This window comes from Chiloscyllium punctatum, chromosome 10, assembly GCF_047496795.1.
Source record: "Chiloscyllium punctatum isolate Juve2018m chromosome 10, sChiPun1.3, whole genome shotgun sequence".
NCBI classification, from domain to species: Eukaryota; Metazoa; Chordata; class Chondrichthyes; order Orectolobiformes; family Hemiscylliidae; genus Chiloscyllium; species Chiloscyllium punctatum.
The window spans coordinates 107,439,662-107,465,928 of NC_092748.1; the positions used below are offsets into that span (position 1 = coordinate 107,439,662).

The 26,267-nt window shown below is 44.4% G+C and overlaps 1 protein-coding gene across 1 annotated transcript in view; it reads right to left on the reverse strand.

The window, feature by feature from the left end:
* Positions 1-26,267, reverse strand: part of LOC140482418 (contactin-associated protein-like 5) — a 1,108,772-nt gene that overhangs the window by 902,051 nt on the left and 180,454 nt on the right. The window contains exon 2 of the mRNA XM_072579902.1: positions 17,448-17,558. Within this exon, the coding sequence (XP_072436003.1) occupies positions 17,448-17,558 (111 nt within the window). The remainder of the gene's footprint in view (positions 1-17,447; positions 17,559-26,267) is intronic.

Genomic DNA, 26,267 nt, shown 5'->3' on the forward strand with positions numbered 1-26,267 from the left:
AGTCTCTCTCATTGGCCTATTAGCTTCTTTCATGGGATGGCAGTATTGATGCATTGGTCTCTTTATAACTCCATCGATTCGCTTTCTGGAATTGAAATTCATTAAAGATCCTTAGACAGCACCTTCCAAACCCACAACCACTTCCATCGAGAAGGACAAGGTACTTGGGAACACCACCACTTGCAGGTTCCCCTTCAAGCCGCTCACCACCCTGACTTGGAAATGTGTCACGGTTCCTTCACAGACATTGGGTCAAAATCCTGGAATTCCCTCCCTAACAGCATCGGGGGTCAACCCACAATAAGTGGACTGCAGCGATTCAAGAAGGCAGCTCACCACCACAACCTTCTCAAGGGCAAGTAGGGATGGGCTATCAGTGCTGGCCAGCCAGAGATGCCCAAGTTCCTCAAATCAATTTTAAAAATTGAAATAGGTAGCTCTGCAAACAACAACGCAGATCAGCCATTGTGAACCTGAAATCAACACAAGCTCAAGGGGCTGAAGGTCCTCTTCCACTTCCTACACATCCATACCTCCAATTGTTGTTGATCACACCTTGTCAAATCTTATCAAGTGTCATTCTGTATCATATATGCGTTTACTCAGAGCAGAGCAACGCTCAAACATCTGGCTTAGCTGAGAAGCTCCCCGAAGCCTGAGCGGTGCTGTGGAGTTCCTTGTTGAGGGCACAGCTATTTTTCAAAAAAATAGTAGGGAGTTTTGATCCATGGATCACCAAACATTGAGCTTCCAAGTTCAGCAGGTAATAACAAAGACACATTTTGACCTTTACTTCAAAGGGAATTGGATAGGAAACTAGGGAGGTTTTGCTAAAACTTGCAGCTGGAATACTGTGGACAGTTTTGGACCTCTTATCCAAAGAACGATATTTTTGGGATTGGAGGCGTTCCAGAATGTTCACTAGGTTGATGCGGGTGTGCGGAGGGACTTTTTATAAGCAAGAGGTTGAGTAGGTTGGACCTGTACTCATTGGAGTTGACAAGAATGAGAATGGCCTTATTGAAACATACAAGATTCTTGGCTCACTTGGCAGGATAGATGCAGAGAGGTTTGTTTCCTTTTGTGGGACAGTCTCAAACTATAGGGCATACTCTTAGAGTAAGAATTAGGACAGAGATGAGGTGGAATTTCTTCTCTCAGAGGGTTGTGAATCTGTGGAATTCTTTACCACAGAGGGCTATTTAGGTTGGGTCACTAAGTATATTCAAAGCTGAGAGAGACAGATTTTTAATCAGGAAGTGAGTCAAGGGTTATAGTGGAAAAACAGAAAACTGGAGCTGAGGATTATCAGATCAGCATGATCTCATTGACTGACAGAGCAGACTGGATGGACTAAATGGTCTCCTACTGTTCCTATATCTTATGGCCTTAAAAGAACATACAGAAGTAAAAATAAATTATTGAGTTTGAGAAAGGGGCAAGTTGCTGTGTAAACAGAGGAAAAGTCCAGTATGGAATAAGGGTGTGTCTATCTGTATCTGGTGCTGTATAACCGTCAATAATGCCTATCCTTGGACTGGGAGAATGAGTATGTTTAAAAGCCTATGAGAGTGAAAGCTACAAAAAAAAACACTAAGCTGTAAAATTCTGCTGCACTGAGTTTAAGACAGATCCTTATATTGTTTAGAATTATCTTACTCATTCAGTGTATCTACTTAATAACGACTGCACGTGTGTGTTTTATCCAAACGTGTATATACAGAGCATTGTGATGTTTCAGTTTAATCCTGGAGTTCTAACATAGAGTGTTACAGCACAGTGTGATGGACTAGGCCAGATCACTCAAAACTTTCTTAAGCAGGCAGCCCCAGACCATAACTTTGCAATTTGTTTCAGTAAGTGGACAGTGAAAATTACCCAGAGTAAGTTATCTAGGTTGATTACTAGATTTTAAAACAGACAAAACTTTATTCACAAAAATATACAATGAAACACAAAGAACAGAATAAAGAACCCCTACAGAACACAATCTATCAATCTATTCAACTAGACTTAATTATGCTGTTCCGAATATACACAACAGTCCCAATAAGTAAACTCCCTTTAAAAACCAGTACAAATGGAACACATGCTCACAGGTTGACAGTGAAGGGCAGAAACAGAGAGAGAGAGTGAGAGAGAGAGAGAGAGAGAGAGAGAGAGAGAGTTTACACACAGCTCACTGATGAACTTCTCACCAGGTCATACTGTACTAAAACTGCTCAGCTCACCTAGAGAGCTGACCACTCCCCTCTCTTTATACAGGTCACTTCTAAAACATGCCCACTTTGGCCTGAAGTCTCATCTGTTTACATATAAACAAAAGGCCTTTCAAAATCCTTTTCCTCTCTGTACCAAACCAGACTGATCAGAGTCTGGCCTGGTTTGTTACCTCTCCCTCTGAAAGAAATCAAGGACAGAGTCTTCTTGAGCCAAGGAACAGCTTTTGGAAAAAAAGGGACTAGCTTTGTGACAACAGAAACAGACCCTTTGGAGTAACTCAACGTTTCAGGCAAAAGCCCTTCATCCGGAAGATCCTAATGAAAGGGCTTTTGCCCAAAACGTTGATTTTCCTGCTCCTCGGATGCTGCCTGACCTGCTGAGCTTTTCAAGTACCACTCTAATCTAGACTCTGGTTTCCAAAATCTGCAGTCCTTGTTTTTACCTTTGGACTAACTCGTCAATGCCGACTAAGTTTCCCAAACTAATCTAGTCCCATTTGCCTGCAAATGGCCAATATCCTTCCCAAACCTTTCCTATTCATGTACCTGCCCAAATGTTTTTTTTTTAACCCTGTAACTGCACCTGCATCCATCACATCCTCTGGCTGCTTATTCCACATACAATATCACTCTCTGTGTGAAAAGGTAGCCTCTCAGGTCCCTTTTAATTTTTTTCTCCTCTCACCTTAAAACCATGCCCTTTCATTTTGAACAACCCCTCCCACACCCACCAGGAAAATGACTTTTGCTATTCACCTCTCTATATCGCTCATTATTTTATAAACTTCTACAAGGTCACCCCTCAACCTCCTACCTCTGGCAAAAAGAGTCCCAGCCATTCCACCCTCTCCTTACAACTCCAGTCCCGGTAACATTCTTGTGAATCTTTTCCACACTCTCTCCAATATAATAATGTCCTTCCATAACAGGGTGACAAGAACTGCAGACAGCACTTTAAATGTGCCCTCCCTGACATCCTGTCCAACTACATTAACATGTACCAACTCGGCGGAGATTGGCTGCAGCAGTGGCAGTGCCCAGAGCCTGGGCTCAGGGACTCAGTGGGTCGTCAGTTGTGGCATTGCTTGATGATCGATGGTTGGAGTGAGGACTATTAGTGCAATAGGCACAGAGCCTAGACTCAGGGACTTAGTGGGTCGTTGGCTGTGGCGTTGCTTGGCGATCATTAGCTGGAGCAAGGACTCTTAGTGTGGTAGGCCCGGAGCCTGCAGTGAGGGATTCAATAGGTCATTGGCTGTGGCATTGCTGGGCTGATCATTGGCTTCAGTGGTGGCAGTGCCCGGAAGAGGATTCCTCATTCAGTAGGTCCGCAAGGTCAACTCGAGACTTGGTGGTTCTTTGGCTGTGGCAGTGATGGTGCCTGGAGTGGGGACTGCCTGAAGCTTGGTACACCTTGCAGACACCTTGTAGAAGCCCTTCAGCTGAATTTGAAGAGCCCTTGTGCAGAAGCTGAATTCGATTTATGTAATTTCCTTTTGGTAACTCAAAATGGCAGTGGATTGGGGAAACAAAACACGTTTCAATGTTACTTTCTCGATTAAATGTGACAATAAATAAATAAATACTCAATGGTCTAAGCAATCAAAACTTTATATTTGTGAAATGATTGTGGTCCATCAAGTCAAGTGTAAATATTTTGCCTGTCTAGTATTCTTCTAACTGATCATAAGTGCTATTTAGATAGATATCAGGAAGTATGGTTACAACTCTAAATGTTTGGCATATGAACAGACTAAATGAGTGAGAAGAATTCCTGCACCCAAGTAACAATCACATATGTAGCTGAGAAGATAAACATTATGCAATGAAATGAAAACTGTTGGCTTGATTTTCCATTGCCATCTACTTCATGCTACAGTGTCAACCACAGTTTAGTGGAATTGCAATCACCCCAAGGGGATCAAGCCCCACTCCAGAGTGCAGTACAAAAAGAGCTTTTGGCTGAGACTGAACAGAGGTCTCAGAAAAGATCGTGTAGTTCTAATCAGAGAAGAACAAGGGAGCTCTTAACGTATATCACTGAAGAGCCAGATTGATCAGTATCACATTGTTTCTCATTGCTATATCCTCATGGACTGCTCTGCTTCTGACATTAAGATTATGACTGTACTTCAGGAGTACTTCATTAGCTACTTGATGACCCAACATTCTATTGTAGTGGCAGGGACTGCAGTGCGTGGATAGACACCAAAGATACAAAAGCATAACAGCAATAGGACACTTTGTGGGATGTGGGCATCATTGGCTAGGCCAACATTTATTGCCTGTCCATAGTTGCCCTTGAGAAGGCGGTGGTGAGCTGAACAGCTGCAGTCCACCTGCTGTGGGTTGACCCACAATGCCATTAGATGGGGAATTCCAGGATTTGATGCAGCGACAGTGATGGAACGGCGATATATTTCCAAATTAAGATGGTGAGTGGCTTGGAGTGAATCTTGCAGGTGGTGGTGTTCCCCTATAACTGCTGCCCTTGTCCATCTTGATAGAAATGGTTGTGGGTTTGGAAGGTGCTGTCTGAGCATCTCTGGTGAATTTCTGCAGTGCATCTTGTAGATAGCGCATCTCAGTAGTCTTGCAGCCACTGCCCGAGAAACACAAGAAAATGGCATCTCACAGAGCCCACCAAAGAGACAGAAAACTCAACCTAATTTGACAGGATGGTACATCAAATATGGAGAACAGTTGTTCACTGTGGATAACATTTCCCCAGTAACAACGCTTGGAAAATGATTTCTCAGATTTCATATGCCTGGATTTTTAATGTTCTTAAAATATGACAAGAGTGCATTTAGATATAATTAAGTTGTAGGATTTAATATTAAAACTCATAATTGAAGCCATGTGAAACAGGGGCTCCGTCTACAATTGTACTCATGCTTAAGTTGCCTGTAATAATACCACAGTGATGTAGTCTTCTGAAAGAAATTCTCTTACTGCATAATGCACAAGTGCTTGTTGGTAGATAATAACAGATCATGTGTGCTTATAATTGCAGTCAAGTCTAATGAGAGAGAGAGTGTGAAACATGCAAGATGTTGAAGCTGGATTTCCATATTATTGCATTCAGTATGACTGTTTTTGTTTAAGGTCTTATGCCATTTTGTCAGCATCCAGGCAGCTTAATTAAAATAACTACAATTGCTTTTATCTAATCTTACTGTACAGAAGGAGGCCATTTGGCCTATTTTGCCTACGCCAGTTCATTGGAAGAACTATCCAATTAAGTCCACAATCCTCAGCAGTCTGTCTGTAGCCCAGCAATTATGTTCTTTTTCAGGTATTGATTCAATTCCTTCTCAAAGGTTGCAATTGAATCTGCTTCCATCAACCTTTCACACAGCGTATTCCAGATCACAACAACACGCTGCATAATCTTCACTGCACATCTCGCCTTTGCTTCTTTCACCAATTATCCCTATCGGTGTCCTCTGATTACCTCCTGCCTGCTTTTTTTAGAATTTGCTTTAACTGGATTCTGAACACTTAAACAAAGCCAAAGATAAGCCAAGCAACGAATATCAATTCTAGAGATCCTTTAAACAATATTAAATATCACAAACTTACCAACTCATCTCAAAGACATTTAAGTTGTTGTTATAGAGACCTATTAGACATAGAAACACTTTAGAAACATTAGGAGTGGGAGTAGGCTATTCAGTCCTTTGAGCCTACTCCACCATTCAATATAATCAAGATTGATCTTCAGTGTTACAGTCCTGCTCTCTCCCCATACTCCTTGATGTTTTTAAATGGTAAAAGCATTATTAACTGAATATATTTAGTGACTTGGCCTCCACAGCCTTTTGTGCTGAAGAATTCCAAAGGTTCGCTACTCTGAGTGAAGAAATATTTCCTTATCCTAAATAATTAAACCTCTTGCTAATACTATGACTCCTGGTTCTCGACCCCACAAACTTTCCATCCTGCATCTAGTCTGTCCAGCCTTGTTAGATGTTCATATGATTCAATCAGACCCCAACCTTCTAAATTCCAGCAAATGCAGGCACAGTAGAACCGATCTCTCGTCATGGGACAGTGAGATTAACTTTGCCTTCATAACCTCAGGGTAGCTGACTTGCTCATGTTGCTGGAGATGGGGAAGTGATCTATGTCATAGATACCTACTGCATCTTTGAGTGGATGATAGCCATTATGTGCTGCCCCAGATTCACATTGTGGGATCGTTTTGTTTTAATTTATTTACTCATGGGATGTGGGTATCTCTGGCTAGGCTAGCATTAATTCCCCATCACATAAGTGCCCAAGTAAACCACATTGCTGTGGGTCTGAAGTCACACGTAGGCCAGACCAGGTAAGGATGGCAGATTTTCTTCCCTAAAGGACATTAGTGACCAGATGGGTTTTTTCAACAATTGACAATGGTTTCATGGTCATCATTTGACTGTTTAATTCCAGATTCTTTAGTGAATTCAAATTGCAACATCTGCAGTGGTGTGATTTGAATATGTGTCCATGGGAATAATAGTCTAGTGATACCATCAGGCCATCTCCTCTGCTATATAATAATCAGATTGACTAAAGGAAAAGTCACCACAGAGTAGATAGAAGTCAAGTTGGTCCACTGGGTGGAGATTCCAGGTCTTGAGGGCATAGTCTGAGAATTAGGGTCAACCTTTATAGATATTAGGAAGCACATTGACATATGAAGGGTGGTGGATGATTGGAACTCTCCTCCACAAACATAGTGGATGCTGGATCAATTATTAACTTGAAATCTGAGATAGATAATTTTTTGTTAAGTAAAAACATTAAGGGATATGAGCCAAAGGTAGCTATATGGACTTGGTACACAGATCAACCACGATCTTATTGAATGATAGAACAGGTTAAAGGGGCTGAATGGCCGACTCCTGTTTCTGTCATTAGAGAAAGGAAGACAGACAACTGTTAGTGGTTTAACTGGAGGGCCATCACACCTCAGGTGAGGGTAGAGGTTGAGAAGGCAGGATGCTCACGGTGACCTCAGCCAGCAGAAATGATGTGGAGACACCAGTGTTGGACAGAGGTGGACAAAGTTAAAAATCACACAGCACCAGGCACAACAAATTTATTTGAAAGTACAAGCTTTCGGAGCGCTGCTCCTTCGTCAGGTACTGGGACAGGATCATAGGACACAGAATTTATAATAAAAGATCAAAGTGTCATACAGCTTATGTGTTGTGTTGAACAAACCTAGATTGTTGTTGAGTCTTTAATCATTTAAAATAGGGATGCAGGTTTCAATTGATTACTATGTAAATCCCAGAACTTCTTTCAAGTCATAGTCTCAAGATAACTTAAGATTTATCTATACAAAAAGAAAGCAATAGCTCAGGTGGTATAGGAATTGAACTTGCACTACTAGTACCATTCTGCGTTACAAAGCAGCTCTCCAGCCAACTGAGCTAACTGGGAGACAGCAGTCACAACACTAAGCCCATGTAGTCATGGCCACAGCTTCCTGCTACAGGCCACAGGAAGTGTCTGCACACTTGCTGCTAATGAACCTCATGTCCTTCAGTGAAGGAAACTGCCATCCTTACCTGGTCTGGCCAACACGTGACTCCAAACCCACAGCAATGTGGTTGACTCTTAACTGCCCTCTGGGCAATTGGGGATGGGCAATAAATGCTGGGCCAGCCAGTGACACCCTCATCCCGGAGATGGATAAATAAAAACCAGGAGCTTCCATTCCCCGGTGTTGGCTGCAGATTGGATCCGCTCGGCTGTCGCTGCTTTCTCGCACCTGCCCCACCCTGTTCAGATGCCCCTCTGCCTGGAGCACTGAGGTAGTGCCTGGAGGTCCAGTCTGCTGCCATCACCCTTTGCTCCCTCTCTTCACTGCCTCCTGCTCCTCCTCCAGATTTGTGTGGCTATCTCCACACGGCTGCTGGAACAGGACTGCGGCTTGAACCTGAATGCTGCAAATTGCCCTCCAAAGGCCTCCCAATCTGAACTTCTAGCAGTACCAGCTTTGAGACTAGCTGTTGCTTTCTGACCTTGGGACCGCCCCCCCCCCCCCTCCCCTTTACGTACACAGGTTCTCCTGCTGGCATTTGCAGCCTTGTGAAAGAGCTCCTTTCTCATTCATTCTCAGGATCTGGAAGCTGCTGGCATGGCCAAGATTGATTGCCAATCCCTAACTGCCTCTGGAGAATGTGCTGAGAAGCCTTCTCCTTGAACCAGTGCAGTCCATGTGGTGGAGATACACCTGCAGTGCTATGAGAGTCATAGAGAGTCAGAGTCTTATGGCATGGAGACCCTTTGGCCCAAACTGGGCCGTGCCGACCAAATTGTCCATCCACGCTGACCCTATTTTCCTGCATGTGGCCGATATCCTTGTAAGGACTAGGAGAAAGTGAGAACTGTAGATGCTGAAGATCAGCTTCAAAGAGTGTGGTGCTGGAAAAGCATAGCCAGTCAGGCAGCATCCGAGGAGCAGAAGAGTCAATGTTTCAAGCATAAGTTCTTCATCAGGAATGTGGGGGTGGCCCAAGGGGGCTGAGAGATAAATGAGAAGGGGTTGGGGCTGGGGGAGTCGGTAACTGGGAATGTGATAGGTCGATGAAGGTGCAGGGTAATGGTGATAGGACACAGCAGAGGTTGGAGCAGATGGATGGGAGGGAAGATGGTCACCTTACTTCCAACTATAGGGGATCAATGTCGATTTCACCAGTTTCCTCATTTTCCCTCCCCCCACCTTATCCTAGATCCAACCTTCCAACTCAGCACTAACCTTTTGAACTGTCCTACCTGCCATCTTCCTTCCCACCGAACTAAAATTTCAGTTACATCACACTGTAAACTTTTGCTATAAATTCTGCGTCTTAAGATCTTCTCCTACACAACCACCTGATGGAGGAGTAGCGCTCCAAAAGCTAATACTTCCAAATAAACGTGTTGGACTATAACCTGGTGTTGTGTGATTTTAAATTTGTAAAACCCAGTCCAACACCGGCATCTCCAAATCAACAAAAGCAAGTTGTGTCCAAAGTTAAAAATCACACAACATCAGGTTATAGTCCAACAGGTTTATTTGGAAGCATTAGCTTTCAAAGCACTGCCTCTTCATCAGGAGGTTGAAGGAGCAACGCTTCAAAAGCTAGTGCTTCCAAATAAACATGTCGGACTATAACCTGATGTTGTGTGATTTTAAATTTGTAAAACCCAGTCCAACACCGGCACCTCCAAATCGTAGCCCCTCAGGTTCTCTTTTATTCTTACCCTTCGAACCTTAAACTGATGCCCTCTATGCCTCGATTCCCCAACCCTGGGAAAAAGACTAAGTGCATTCACCCTATCCATGCCCCTCCCCCTCATGATGTTATACACCTCTATAGGGAGGGAGCTCCACCATTTTAATGCAATAATAATGTTACAGTTCCTACTCAGGATAATTTGTGTCTTGGAGGGGAACTTGCTTGTCGTGATATTCCTGTGGTTCAAGCTGGTATAGGTCACCAGTCTAGGAGGTGCTGTCCCAGGAGTATTGGTAAGATGCTGCAGTGCATCTTGTAGATGCTGCGCACTACTGTTCCTGAGCATCGGTGGTAAAGGGAGTGAATGTTGAAAGTGGTAGTTGGGGGTGTCAAAGAAGCAGGCTACTTTCTCCTGAATGCGACTTTCAGTAGAGGTCAGAAATCACACAACGCCAGCTAATAGACCAACAGGTTTATTTGAAATCACAAGATTCCAGACCACTGCCCCTTCGTCAAGTGTGACTTCTGACTTTGTCCACTCCAGTCAAACACCAGTATCTCCACATCTTCACTAGAGGTGCAACAATAGTATACACCCATGATTTAAATGGGATTTCTGTGACATTTACAAGTTCATTGATTATTTTGGAAACATGTTCAAAATCTGTCTTGCATTATGACTTCAGATATGAATCATTGCACAAAATATATTTTACAGAAATGAGTAGAGTAACAATTACGGTCCAACTCAGTCAATCCAATCAGTTAAAAAGAAATCACCTATTAATATAAAAAGAATCATCAGCAATGATTCCCCCTTCTGATTGTGATGGAGGGAAGGTAATTGATGAAGCAAGTGAAGGTGGTTAGACTGGGAATACCACCCTGAAGGATTGCTGCAGAGATGTCCTGGATTTGAAACTGATAGCCAAGATCCACAACTAACTTCCTTGCACAGTGGCTCAGTGGTTAGCACTGCTGCCTCACAGCACCAGGATCCCAGGTTCAATTCCAGCCTTGGGTGACTGTCTGTGTGGAGTTTGCACATTCTCCCCGTGTCTGTGTGGGTTGCTTCTGGGTGCTCTGTATTCCTCCCACAGTCCAGAGATGTGCTGGTCAGGTGAATTGGTCATGCTAAATTTCCCATAGTGCTAGGTGCATTAATCAGAGGGAAATGGATCTGGGTGGGTTAATCTTCAGAGGGCCAGTGTGGACTGGGTGGGCCAAAGGTCCTGTTTCCACACTGTAGGTAATCTAATCTAAAGAATAGATCCACGAGTGAATGAGTAGATTATTCCTCGATTCTCTTTGATAGATCCTTGATGCCACACTCAATGGAACATTTCCCATAGTAGGAAACCAGTCACTCACATCTCCACGCATGAGTTCAGCTCTTCAATCTATGCTTGAACCAAGGTTGCAATAAGGTTTTGAACTGAATGGCCCCTAACAGAGAGGAGAAAGTGAGGAATGCGGATGCTGGACATCAGAATCGAGACGATGGTACTAGAAAAGCACAGCGGGTCAGGCAGCATCCGAGGTGCAGGAGAATCGACATTCCTGATGAAGGGCTTTTGCCCGAAACATCGATTCTCCTGCTCGTCGGATGCTGCCTGACCTGCTGTGCTTTTCCAGCAACACACTCTCAATCCTGGCCCCTAACAGAACCCAGACTAAACTGAGCAGGTTATTCCTGTGTAAGAGTCACTTGATGGCACTATTTATGACAACTTCCATCACTTTACTGATGATGACTAAGAGGAGACTGATACAATAATTGCCGAGATTGGATCCATACTGTGTCTTGCGGAGACCGCATGCCAAAACAATTTCCTATTTGTTTGGTCCATGGTACTATTATAACTGTAGTAGAGCACCCGATTACAGAGCTTGGCTACTTCCGGAAAAAAAAATCTTCAATTCCTCTTTGAGAAAGATAGGTTCGATGTCACAACCATTTGCATTTAACCTCCAACATTTCAGGGTTTCTTTTAAGCTTGTCTGAACATGGTACTTCACAAAATGGTCACAATTCAGATCAATACCTAAGATTGCAACATTGGATCTGCCATTGCGATCGCACAATATCTTGTGTCGAAGGCCACAGTATGACCGGGTGCTTCAGACACAAAACTCGTGCTCGTAACTTTTAACAAAGGACTTTGCACTTCAAGGTTTAAGATCATTTCATTCACAATTAGATGGCTGGAGTCTAAGTAATTTGTTTGACTTGAGCTGTGCGGCTCAACGGGTGAGATTCACTCGGATGTAGGCAAGCTGTCAGATACGCAAAGGGTTCCATCCCAGCATGGACGACAGACAAAGAAATCTCACAGTTTGTGGTGCACATCCCTCTGCCTGGATGTCACAATAGAGCCACCACAGTGATGGACACAGTCCAGAAATGAACAGAAACATGAGGCCATTGAAACAGTGGTAGGTCAATCAATTCCACGAGTCTATTTCACAATTTAATTAGATTATGGCTGATTTACATTTCAACTCTATTTATGAACCTTTCACGTGTATTTCTTGATGCCTTTGGACAACAAAAGGTCTGCTAGCATGGTCAATTGTCTGTCCTTGATATGCTGCAACACTATAACAGTGTAAACTGGAGGAGAGCAACATCTCATCGACAGATCAGGCACTTTATAAAATACTAAATATGTTCTGAGGAAAGCTCATTGGACCTGAAGCGTTAACTTTAATTTCTCTTCACAGATGCTGCCAGACCTGCTGAGCTTTTCCAGCAACTTCTGTTTTTGTTTCATACACTTTACAACCTTCTCAAAAATCCATCCCACCCTGGAAATGTTTTTCTACAACCTCTATCATCGGGGAGAAGGTACAGAAGCCTGAACACACGCACCAGCCAGTTCTGCAACAGTTTCCACCCTACTGTTGTTAGACTATTGAATGGACTCACAAACTCTTAACATTTGCTAGTAACTGTGTTTTTGTTTTTTACTGCTGTTTACCTATTATTTACTTATCTATGCTACCTAACTATGTGATCTGCCTATATTGCTCGCAAGACAAAGCTTTTCACTGTGGCTTGGTACACATGACAATAAATTCAAATCAATTCAATTCAATACTGAGTTCAACACCTTCAGATTGTGAACCCTACCCCATTCCTTCCTTTTCTTTTAGCTTCACCTATTACATTCTCTGTCATCATGTCTTCTTTCTCCTCCCCGCGCCCCAGTGGGACTGTCTATTCTTTCCAGTCTGGTAATGTTCTGCCATTCTCACATTCCCATTATTTAATCTGCAGCCTTTCTCCCCTAGCACTCTACCCCACACTATTGCATAAATGCTGCCCCACCAGTAATGTCACACTTCACGTCAGCTCGGATGAAGAGTCACCTAGACTCGAAGTGTTCACTTGCTCTCTCTCCATGTATGCTGCTTGACCTGCTGTGATCGCCAGCACTTTTTGCTTTCAAAAGCCTGCCAATCCCAGTCTTGAAGACTTCATGCAAGGTTTCTCTTTGCAACATCAGTGCCAGCAAACAGCACATCGTCATAACTTCAATTAGACCATAAGGCTGCTCTCTCAGCAGAGAGAGAGAGAGAGAGAGAGAGAGAGAGAGAGATGATGGTGGTAGTTTGACCACAGGTGAGGGGAGAGGTTGAGAAGGACGGTCCTTTATGGCGACCTCATCCAAAGTAGGAATCAAACCCACAGGGTTGGCATCATTCAGCATTGCATATCAGCCAACCAATCCCTGACATAGGAATGTGCAGTATCAGCAACAGAACCTTATTGTGAAACATCTACAGCAGAAAGAACAATTTGTAACTCTTCTGTTCTAGTCTGGTTCAGTGTTCTGATGCACAAGGTATCAGACATGATGTGGAGATGCCAGTGTTGGACTGGGATGGACAAAGTTAAAAATCACACAACACCAGGTTATGGTCCCACAGATTTATTTGGAAGTAAAAGCTGTTGGAGCATTGTTCCTTCGTCAGCTAGTCATGTAATTTTTAACTTAATGTCAGACAAAAAGACAAACAGAAATTGCTGGAGAAACTCAGAAGGTCTGGCCATATCTGTGGAGTGAATGCAAAGTTAAGTGCAGTGAACATCCATTCCCAATCTCTAAAGAAGGCTCATTGTGTCTGTGACTCGAAAGGTTACTAGACCTGAAACTCTACTATCAGACCTGCTGAGTTTCACCAGAAATTTCTGGTTTGGTTTCAGGTTGCCAGAGTCCACAGTTCTTTGCTTTATGTCAATATCAGATTAAGTTGCCTGAGGAGCACCAGTATCCTTGGGGGGAGGTTTGCTAGTGCTCTTTGGGGAAGTTTAAACTAACTCTGCAGGGGCATGGGAACCTAGACTGTAGCTTTAGGGTGCAGGACCTGGAGTGTAGGGTGGCTAGGAACACGGCATCAATCTCAAAGGAGGGTTCCTGTAAACAGGAAAGTGGCTTGAAGTGTGTATACTTCAATGCAAGAAGTATACAAAATAAGGTAGGTGAACATGCAGCGTGGGTTGGTACCTGGGATTTCGATGTTGTGGCTATTACGGAGACATGGGTAGAACAGGGACAGGATTGGCTGTTGCAGCTTCCAGGGTTTAAATGTTTTAGTAGGGTCAGAGGTGGGGGTAAAAGAGGGGGAGGTGTGGCATTGCTTGTCAAAGGTAGTAGTACAGCGGTGGAAAGGACGATGGATGAAGATTTGCCATCTGAGGTACATTGTGCTGAGGTTAGAAATAGGAAAGGTGAGGTCACTCTGTTAGGAGTTTTCTACAGGTCTCCTAATAGTCCGAGAGACGTAGAAGAAAGGATTGCGAGGATGATTCAGGAGAAGAGTGAAAGTAATAGGGTGATTGTTATGGGGGACTTTAACTTTCCAGATATTGACTGGGAAGGCTATAGCTCGAGTTCGTTAGATGGGTCGGTGTTTGTCCAATGTGTGCAGGAGGGTTTCCTGACACAATATGTAGACAAGCCAACAAGTGGTGAGGCCATACTGGATTTGGTTCTGGGTAACGAACCAGGCCAGGTGTTAGAATTGGAGGTAGGTGAGCACTTTGGGGACAGTGACCACAATTCGGTGACCTTTACTCTAGTGATGGAGAAGGATAAGTGTGCACTGCAGGGCAAGAGTTATAGAGGGGGGCAGGGAAATTATGATGCGGTGAGGCATGACTTAGGATGCGTGCCTTGGAAAAGTAGGCTTCAGGGTAAGGGCGCAATTGATATGTGGAGCTTGTTCAAGGAGCAACTATTGAGTGTCCTTGATAAGTATGTACCTGTCAGGCAGGGAGGAAAGGGTCATGTGAGGGAGCCGTGGTTTAATAAGGAATTGGAATCCCTTGTTAAAGGGAAGAGGGCGGCCTATGTAAAGATGAGGCCTGAAGGTTCAACTGGGGCGATTGAGAGTTATAAGGTAGCCAGGAAGGATCTGAAGAGAGATCTAAGAGCAGCAAGGAGGGGACATGAAAAGTCCTTAGTTTGTAGGATTAGGGAAAACCCAAAGGCTTTCTATAGGTATGTCAGGAATAAAAGAATGACTAGGGTAGGAATAGGTCCAGTCAAGGATAGTAGTGGGAAGTTGCGTGTGGAGGCTGAAGAGATTGGGGAGACATTGAATGAATACTTTTCGTCAGTATTCACTCAGGAACAGGACATTGTTGCCGATGTGAATACTGAGTCACAATTAATTAGAATGGACGGCTTTGAGGTATGTAGGGAAGAGGTGTTGGAAGTTCTGGAAAGGGTGAAAATAGATAAGTACCCTAGGCCTGATGGCATTTATCCTAGGATCCTCTGGGAAGCAAGGGAGGAGATTGCAGATCCATTGGCTTTGATTTTTATGTCCTCCTTGTCTACAGGAATAGTGCCAGAAGACTGGAGGATAGCAAATGTGGTTCCCTTGTTCAAGAAGGGGAGTAGGGATAACCCTAGTAACTATAGGTCGGTGAGTCTCACTTCTGTTGTGGGCAAAGTCTTACAGAGAATTGTAAGGGATAGGATTTATGAACATCTGGATAGGAATAATGTGATCAAGGATAGTCAGCATGGTTTTGTGAAGGGCAGGTCGTGCCTCACAAACCTTATTGAATTCTTTGAGAAGGTGACTAAGGAGGTGAACGAGGGTAAAGCGGTAGATGTGGTGTATATGGATTTTAGTAAGGCATTTGATAAGGTTCCCCATGGTAGGCTACTGCAGAAAATACGGAGGTATGGCATTGAGGGTGAGTTGGAGGTTTGGATTAGGAATTGGCTGGCTGGAAGAAGACAGAGGGTAGTAGTTGATGGTAAAGGTTCATCTTGGAGTACTAGCGGTGTTCCACAAGGAACTGTTTTGGACCATTGCTGTTTGTCATTTTTATAAATGACCTGGAGGACGGGCTAGAAGGTTGGGTGAGCAAGTTTGCAGATGATACGAAAGTCGGTGGAGTTGTTGACAGTGAGGAAGGATGTGGCAGGTTTCAGTGGGATATAGATAAGCTGCAGAGCTGGGCAGAAAGGTGGCAAATGGAGTTCAATGTAGGTAAGTGTGAAGTGATTCACTTTGGTAAGAGGAACAAGAAGATGGGGTACTGGGCTAATGGTCGGATACTTGGTAGTGTGGATGAGCAGAGGGATCTTGGTGTCCATGCACACAGATCTCTGAAAGTTGCCACCCTGGTAAATAGTGCAGTGAAGAAGGCATATGGCGTACTGGCTTTTATTGGTCGAGGAATTGAGTTCCGGAGTCCTGAGGTCATGTTGCAGTTGTATAAGACTCTGGTGCAGCCGCATCTGGAGTATTGTGTGCAGTTTTGGTCGCCATACTATAGGAAGGATGTGGAGGTACTGGAACGGGTGCAGAGGAGGTTTACGTGGATGTTGCCTGGTATGGTAGGAAGATTATATGAGGAAAGGCTGAGGCACTTGGGGCTGTTTTCATTGGAGAAAAGAAGGTTTAGGGGTGACTTGATAGAGGTGTACAAGATGATTAGGGGTTTAAATAGGGTGGGCCATGAGAACCTTTTTCCATGTATGGAGTCAGCTATTACGAGGGGGCATAGCTTTAAGTTAAGGGGTGGTAGGTATAGGACAGATGTTAGGGGTAGATTCTTTACTCAGCGAGTCGTGAGTTCATGGAATGCCCTGCCAGTAGCAGTGATGGACTCTCTCTCTTTATGGGCATTTAAACGGGCATTGGATCGGCATATGGAGGATAGTGGGCTAGTGTAGGTTAGGTGGGCTTGGATCGGCGCAACATCGAGGGCCAAAGGGCCTGTACTGCGCTGTATTTTTCTATGTTCTACGTTCTAAGTTGAACTGTAACCTCAAGGTCACTGTGACACCTCCGAGGTACTGACTTGCAAAGGATTAAGTTGGAAAATCTTTTTAAAAGGCCTCATGCTGTCAATGAGCATCTGCATTGGAGAAGTACTGTACTCCTTACATAATTCCCCAAAAACCTTTTCATCTCCTATCTCACAGGGGAACAAAGCAGAGAAGAATTCAGAAACTGATTTAAAAGAAAACACATGTCATTAGGGGTTATAAATATTACTTTCAAAATTGTCATGCAAATTTTTGTTCTGGTGATTCAAAATGCCTTTATCTGGAGGATGATGTGTCATATATTAAAGTATTGAAGTATCTCTCGTTCGGCTTGTGTGTCTAACATAATCACTTACACTAACATATTCTAGAGCTAATTTTAAATAAAAAACTCACAGGCCTCAAGCGCTCAGAAATAATATCACCATTAATCACCATTTGTACATCAGCATTGGAGTGGATAATCTGAGATACATAGTTCTCTGGGGAATCAGCTGCTCACAGCAGCTCTTAACAATAAGGATGAGAGCATATAAAGAAATCATAATGCAAACCAAATAGATATTTTGCAAGACGTGAATGAAGCATTTCAAGCCGTTACATTATCGTCAGGTTTAGATGAAGCAGACAGAAACACCTGTGAAGATCGATATGGAGGGAATGTGAGAGCAAAGCGTCGGCTGGATGTGGGTTTTTTGGCCTCTTACCATCTCTCCTGTTCAGCTTTGCGAAGCCAGGGCTGTGACTGCTTGAGAACTTGGAAGAGCAATCGAAAGCTGATTGAAGCAAGTCAGACACCAGGTGACTGTCACAATTATCTGCCAGATTGAGAAAACAAGCAAAAGAAAACAATTTAAATTTTGAATTATTTCCTCTCATCCAATAAACATGAGCTATCTTGGCGAACATAGTAAATGCACCATAGAATTTAGTTATGGGTCAATGAACGAAATTGCCTGCAACTACTCACCTGTCAGCTTCCTGCTTCCTGTTGACCTGCATGTGCTGGTCATCTGCCACTGCCCTGATCATTAAATTCTCACCTTTGTTTTTGAATTTTTCCAGGAGAATACAGCTCCTTATCTCTGTGACTTTCTCCTGCCCAACTATCCATCAAGACAGCTGCACTCACCCATTCCCAGTCAGTGTTCACAAATGGTTGCCTGACGGTGGAATCGAATTGAGACCCTGGCACTGTGAGGAAACAGTGCTAACCACTGAGCCACTGTACCACCCAATGCTAGAGGAGTTGGAATCTTTGAAAGTGGAATAAGTTGCCAGGTCCGGATGGATTGTTCCCAAGGATGCTGAAGAAGGTCAGGGAGGGAATAGCGGATGATCTAAGGATTATTTTTCAATCTTCACTAGACACAGGTTAGTTACCAGAGGACTGGAGGAATGTGAATGCAGTTCCGTTGCTTTAAAAGGGTACAAAGAAACTGCAAAGCAATCATAGCCCAGTTACTTCGGTTTACTTACAATCCTGAGAGATTGGATAAACTGTCACTTAGAAAGCACTGCCTTTATTCCTGATGAAGGGCTTTTGCCCGAAACGTCGATTTCGCTGCTCGTTGGATGCTGCCTGAACTGCTGTGCTCTTCCAGCACCACTAATCCAGTATTTGCTTTCCAGCATCTGCAGTCATTGTTTTTACCACTTAGAAAGGTGTGGATGAGTCAGGGATAATGAGCATGACTTTATTAAGGGGAGGTCATGCCTTACAAATTAGATTAGATTAGATTCCCTACAGTGTGGACTTGTTGGTCCGAAGGTCCTGCTTCCAGTGTGGAAGCAGGACCTTCGGCCCAACAAGTCCACACTGACCCTCTGAAGAGTAACCCACCCAGACCCATTTCCCTCTGACTAATGCACCTAGCACTCTGGGCAATTTAGCATAGCCAATTCACCTGACTTGCACATCTTTGGACTGAAGACTTTGAGGAAGTGACAAGGCAGACTGATGAGAGTAGATGTTGTCTACATGGATTTTAGTAAGGCATTCGACAAAGACCTCATGGTTGAAAAAGTAAAAGCCAGTGGGTACAGAGTGATTTGTCAAATTGGATACAAGGTTGGTTTAATAACAGGAAACAAAGGGTAATGATTGATCGCTGCCCTGGAGAATGGAAAGCTGGTTCAAATGGCATTATGCAGGACTCAATGTTAGGGTTCCTGCTGTTTGTTTTATACATTAACAATTCGGGCTTGAACGTGCAATGGATAGTATAAAGGATAGCTTTAAGCTGCAAAATGACTTAGATGGGTTGGTAGTGTGGGCAGGAAAGTGGCAGATAGCATTCAACTCTGACAAATGTGAAGTAATACATTATGGAAATTCAAACAGTGAAAGGGAATAAACAAGAAATAGGAATATACTGAGAGAGTTAGATGAAATGAGGGATCTCAGCAACCAAGTAAAGAGGTACCTAAAGGTAGTAGTAAAGGTAGATAATTTGGAAAGAAGGCATATGGAATATTCGCTTTCATTGGCAGAGATATAAAATGTAAAAGGTTATAATGATGAAACTGTATCAGAAACTGGTGAGACCCCAACTGGAAAAAGGTCCTTCCACCTATCACATTTCCAACGCCCCTCCCCCAAGTCCCTCCTCCCTACCTTTTATCTTAGCCTGCTTGGCACACTCTCCTCATTCCTGAAGAAGGGCTCATGCCCAAATCGTCGATTCTCCTGCTCCTTGGATGCTGCCTGACCTGCTGCGCTTTTCCAGCAACACATCTTCAGCTCTGATCTCCAGCATCTGCAGTCCTCACTTTCTCCTAGAAGATTTTAACCTAATACAAACCCTCTTGCAAGGATGCCTTCCTTGAAGAAGCTCTCTTCCTCCCTCTACAAGGATTTCAGTGAGTCCCTCACACTGCACACCGCAGGTCCTTCCACCTATCACATTTCCAACGCCCCTCCCCCAAGTCCCTCCTCCCTACCTTTTATCTTAGCCTGCTTGGCACACTCTCCTCATTCCTGAAGAAGGGCTCATGCCCGAAACATCGATTCTCCTGCTCCTTGGATGCTGCCTGACCTGCTGCGCTTTTCCAGCAACAGACCCCAACTGGAGTCTTGTGTGGGCAGATCTGGTCACATTACAGGAAAGATGCAATTGCTTTGGAGAGAGGGCAGAGAAGATGGACTAGAATGTTGTCAGTGTGGGAGAATTATAACTGTGCGGAGAGATTGGACAGGTTGGGGCTGTTTTCATTGGAACAGAGAAGGCTGAAAAGTGAAATGATTGAGGTTTACAAAATTGTTAGTGGTACAGATGGAGTAGACAGCAATCTGCTTCCCCTGGCAGAGAATTCCAAAACTAGGGGTCATAGGGTCTAGCTAAGAGGCAGAAGGATAAGAGGGGATGTGAGGAAACTTTTGTTTATGGGAAGGGTTGAATTGAATTGAATTTATTGTCAGGTGAACCGAGGCACAGTGAGATGCTTTGTGGGCGTGTGGAATGTGCTGCCTGAGTTGATGGTGGAGGGAAGACCCCCTAAAATCACTTAAAAATTACCAGATTCTGCATCTGCACCATAAGTCCTGTGAGCTGCAGGGCCACAGGCCGTGTACAGGAAGATGGGTTTAGAAAGGGCCTCTGGGTGTCTTTGGGTCAGCACGGACAAGATGAGTCAAATGGCCACCTTCTGTACTGAATAATTTGTATGGTTCTATTCACACTTATTTTTCATCTATATATCTCCCCTACTACCATTAACCTTTACTTTTCGTTCATGGGTACCTTCACCATCTGTTCCAAATGCTCAAACTCCCCCCACCTTTCTAATGCATAGCACCCACCAATTTTCCAACACTGCAGAAGATTCATGTTGGATTTGAAACTCTATTTTTCTCTTTGCACAGATGCTGCTGGACCTACTGAATGTGGGGCAGCACAATGCTTCTATGGTTAGTACTGCTGCCTCACAGCACCAGGGACCTGGGTTCGATTCCAGCCTCGGGCAACAGTGTATGTGGAGTTTGCACATTCTGTCTGGGTTTCCTCTGGGTGCTCCAGTTTCCTCCCACAGTCTGAAGGTGTGCAGGTTAGGTGGATTGGCCATGTTAAACTGCCCCATAATGTGCAGGCTAGGTGGATTAGCCATGGGATTGCAGGGTTATAAGGATAATGTAAGGGGGTGGGTCTGGGTGGGATGTTCTCAGAGGGTCAGTGTAGACTCAATGGGTCAAATGGCCTGTTTCCACACTGGAGGGTGTCTATGCTTTCTGTGTTTTTTGTTAACTTAATTCATGAAGGTGTTGATGGATCGGCATTTGTTTGCCAACTCTTATTGACCAGAGAGTCAAGGAGTAGTACACATTGTTGTAGGTCTTGAGTCACATACAAGCCAGACCAATTAAGGACAGCAGATTTCCTTCCCCAAAGGGCATTTTTTAACTTGATGGATTTTCACAACAACATACACTGGATACATGGTCACCATTAGTTTTTGATTCCAGATTTTCTTTCAGATGAATTCAGATTTCATCATCTGCCCCATGGTGGGGTGTAAATCCATGTCCTCGGAAGATTGGAGTTCTGGATTGCAAATCCTGTCACCTTACCATGATAGCTTAAAAATGTGTTGCTGGAAAAGCGCAGCAGGTCAGGCAGCATCAAAGAAACAGGAAAATCAACGTTTCAGACATAAGCCCTTCTTCAGCTTCTTCGGCTTATGCCCGAAACGTCGATTCTCCTATTCCTTTGATGCTGCCTGACCTGCTGCGCTTTTCCAGCAACACATTTTTAAGCTCTGATCTCCAGCATCTGCAGTCCTCACTTTCTCCTCATTGATCTTACCATGATACCACTGCTCAAAGACTCTGCTAGCTATCCAGCAAATTACACATTGTAATGATGAGTGTGCTGAGTGACTTGAAGCAGTGGGGTTGGGGTAGGTGACAGCCAGAAATCAGGCAACGAAACCTCTAGGAATGCATCCAAACAGAATTGGCGACAATCATCAGGCTGAAGTATCTTGACAACAACCAGATAACTGCTTGTTTCAGGCTGCTCCAACTGATCCAACAAGGATTGGACTAAGGATCACAGGGGAAGGAATTAGGATAGGCCACTATACCTCCAATTTTGGTGTCATCTGCAAACTTACTAACTATACCTCTTATGCTCGCATCCAAATCAGTTATATAAATGATGAAAAGTAGTGGACCCAGCATCGATCCTTGTGGCACTTCACTGGTCACAGGCCTCCAGTCTGAAAAAAAACCCTCCACCACCACCCTCTGTCTCCTACCTTTGAGCCAGTTCTGTATCCAAATGGCTAGTTCTCCCTTTATTCCATGAGATCTAACCTTGCTAATCAGTCTCCCATGGGGAACCTGGTCGAACTCCTTACTGAAGTCCATATAGATCACATCTACTGCTCTGCCCTCATCAATGTTCTTTGTTACATCTTCAAAAAACTCATTTAAGTTTGTGAGACATGATTTCCCATGCACAAAGCCATGTTGACTATCCTTAATCCGTCCTTGCCTTTCCAAATACATGCAAATCCTGTCCCTCAGGATTCTCTCCAACAACTTGCCCACCACCAACATCAAGCTCACCGGTCTATAGCTCCCTGGCTTGTCCTTACTACCTTTTTTAAATAGTGGTACCACATTAGCCAACCTCCAGACTTCTGGCACCTCACCTCTGACTATCGATGATACAAATATCTCATCAAGAGGCCCAGCAATCACTTCCCTAGCTTCCCACAGAGTTCTAGGGTACACCTGGTCAGGTTCTTGGATGATCATATTGAAAAGGTGGATGAGGTTCAAAGGGCCAAATGGCCTACTCCTGCTATTATTTGCAACATTCTGGCTGAAACCTAACAAAGTCTTTTGATTCGACTAAGGGAGGGATTTTTGAAGTTGGAGTTTACTGACCCACCATGTGAAGAGACACTTGGGTACATATCCCAGTTGATGCCTGTCGATGGTTAATGCTCCATACGGCCTTACTAAGCTAGGTAAAAATAATGACTGCAGATGCTGAACACCAAATACTGGATTAGTGGTGCTGGAAGAGCACAGCAGTTCAGGCAGCATCCAACGAGCAGCGAAATCAACGTTTCGGGCAAAAGCCCTTCATCAGGAATAAAGTCAGTGAGCCTGAAGCATGGAGAGATAAGCTAGAGGAGGGTGGGGGTGGGGAGAGAGTAGCATAGAGTACAATGGGTGAGTGGGGGAGGAGATGAAGGTGATAGGTCAAGGAGGAGAGGGTGGAGTGGATAGGTGGAAAAGAAGATAGGCAGGTCGGACAAGTCAAGGAGACAGTAACTGAGCTGGAAGTTTGAAACTAGGATGAGGTGGGGGAAGGGGAAATGAGGAAGCTGTTGAAGTCCACATTGATGCCCTGGGGTTGAAGTGCTCCGAGGCGGAAGATGAGGCGTTCTTCCTCCAGGCGTCTGGTGGTGAGGGAGCGGCGGTGAAGGAGGCCCAGGACCTCCATATCCTCGGCAGTGTGGGAGGGGGAGTTGAAATGTTGGGCCACGGGGCGGTTTGGTTGATTGGTGCGGGTGTCTCGGAGATGTTCCCTAAAGCGCTCTGCTAGGAGGCGCCCAGTCTCCCCAATGCAGAGGTGACCACATCAGGAGCAACGGATACAATAAATGATATTGGTGGATGTGCAAGTGAAACTTTGATGGATGTGGAAGGCTCCTTTAGGGCCTTGGATAGAGGTGAGGGAGGAGGTGTGGGCACAGGTTTTACAGTTCCTGCGGTGGCAGGGGAAAGTGCCAGAATGGGAGGGTGGGTCGTAGGGGGGTGTGGACCTGACCAGGTAGTCACGGAGGGAATGGTCTTTGCGGAAGGCGGAAAGGGGTGGGGAGGGAAATATATCCCTGGTGGTGGGGTCTTTTTGGAGGTGGCGGAAATGTTGGCAGATGATTTGGTTTATGCGAAGGTTTGTAGGGTGGAAGGTGAGCACCAGGGGCGTTCTGTCCTTGTTACAGTTGGAAGGGTGGGGTCTGAGGGCGGTGGTGCGGGATGTGGACGAGGTGCGTTGGAGATGCGTTGGAGGACCTTAAATTTACCTGGACTATCTCTGACACCTCGCTCCCCTTCCTGGACCTCTCCATCTCCATTAGTGACGACTGACTTGACACTGACATTTTTTGCAAACCCACCGACTCCCATAGCTACCCTATCTCTTGCAAAAATGCCATCCCGTATTCCCAATTTCTCCGCCTCCGCCGTATCTGCTCCCAGGAGGACCGGTTCCACCATAGGACACACCAGATGGCCTCCTTCTTTAGAGACCGCAATTTCCCTTCCCACGTGGTTAAAGATGCCCTCCAACGCATCTCGTCCACATCCCGCACCTCCGCCCTCTGCTGGCATGGGTCATCCTTTCTACCAGGGACATTGGAGAACATGGGCAGCACGGTGGCACAGTGGTTAGCACTGCTGCCCCAGAGACCTGGGTTCATTTCCCACCTCAGGTGACTGTCTGTGTGGTGTTTGCACATTCTCCCCGTGTCTGCGTGGGTTTCCTCCGGGTGCTCCGGTTTCCTCCCACAATCCAAAAATGTGCAGGTCAGGTGAATTGGCCAGGATAAATTGCCCGTAGTGTTAGGTGAAGGGGTAAATGTAGGGGAATGGGTCTGGGTGGGTTGCACTTCGGCGGGTCGGTGTGGACTTGTTGGGCCAAAGGGCCTGTTTCCACACTGTAAGTAATCTAATCTAAAAACCTCTTAACTGGATCAAAGATAGGCTTGATTGTGGCTATGTCTGTCTGCTCATAAAATGGAAACCAGTGAAGGAAGTAGGTGAGGTTGGGAGGGAGCAGGTTGTGGGGGGAGCAGGCATTTCGCAAGTGCAACTCCTCCCTCCCCTACCATCAAATCAGCTGACTGGGGATGCATAAAATTCCACATCTCCCCCATGAATCTTCACAGAAGAATAACATGAACCTTTCCATCTCTTTTATTCAAATGTGCTCTTCTTCTGTTCTATCTTAATTTAGAACTGAATGGTATTAATAATGATTTTATGAAATCAAAGACGTGACAAGAGATTCAATTTGCAATTCCTTCACAATTATTAAAATGGTTTCAAAGACAAGAGATGAGGTTTCAAAGAACATCAAACTTATGGATTATGGGCTATGCTGAATCACTCCAGATACCAATGTTCTGGCGAAGAGGATAAATAGGGTGGTCAGTAGGACTTTAAACTTCTGAGTTGGGGGGAAGGGAAAGTGAAAGCGACAGGGAGTATGGAGGTAAATGGAAAGATAAGCAGCAGGATAGCATGTTTCCAGGCGGATTTAAAATTGAGGCAGACTGAGAATGCAGAAAAAAGCAAGGATAACTTAGGACATATGACTTACAACATCTCTAATAAGGAAGTTAGCATTAAGGCACTTTACCTGAATGCTCGTAGCATTCATAACAAAGCCGATGAATTAATGGCACAGATAATAGTGAATGATTATGATGTAGTAGGCATCACAGAGACTTGGTTACAGGGGGGTCAGGACTGGCAGTTAAACCTCCATGGTTTTTCGACTTATCGAAAAGACAGAGAGGTGGGCAGAGGGGGTGGGGTTGCCTTGTTAGTTAAGAACAAAATTAAATCTATGGTATTGAATGACATAGCGTCGGATGATGTGGAGTCTGTGTGGGTGGAATTGAGGAACTACAAAGGCAAAAAAACCATAATTGGAGTTGTGTACAGACCTCCTAACAGTGGTCAGGACCAGGGACGCAACATGTACCGGGAAATAGAGAAGGCATGTCAGAAAGGCAAGGTTACATTGATCATGGGTGACTTCAATATGCAGGTGGACTGGGTAAATAATGTTGCTAGTGGATCTAAAGAAAGGGAATTCATGGAATGCTTACAGGATGGCTTTTTGGAACAGCTTGTCATGGAGCCCACAAGAGAGCAGGCTATTCTGGACCTAGTGCTTTGCAATGAACCAGACTCTATAAAAGATCTTAAAGTAAGGGAACCCTTAGGAAGTAGCGACCATAATATGGTAGAGTTCAGTCTGGAGTTTGAAAGGGAGAAGGCGAAATCTGATGTAATGGTGTTACAGTTGAATAAAGGTAATTATGAGGGCATGAGAGAGGAACTGACTAAAATAGACTGGAAGCAGAGGCTAACCGGGAAGACACTAGAGCAAAAATGGCAGGAGTTTGTAGGTATAATTGAGGACACTGTACAGAGGTTCATTCCCAAGAAAAGAAAGATTAACCGGGGAGGGATTAGACAACCTTGGCTGACAAAGGAAGTCAGGAAATGTATTAAAGAAAAAGAGAGATCCTATAAAGTGGCTAAGAACAGTGGGAAATCAGAAGATTGGGAAGGATACAAAAGCAAACAGAGGATAACAAAGAGTGTAATAAGAAATGAGAGGATCAAATATGAAGGTAGGCTAGCCAGTAATATTAGAAATAATAGTAAAAGTTTCTTTCAGTACATAAGAAACAAACGACAGGCAAAAGTAGACATTGGGCCACTTCAAACTGATGCAGGGAGCCTAGTGATGGGAGATAAGGAAATAGCAGGAGAA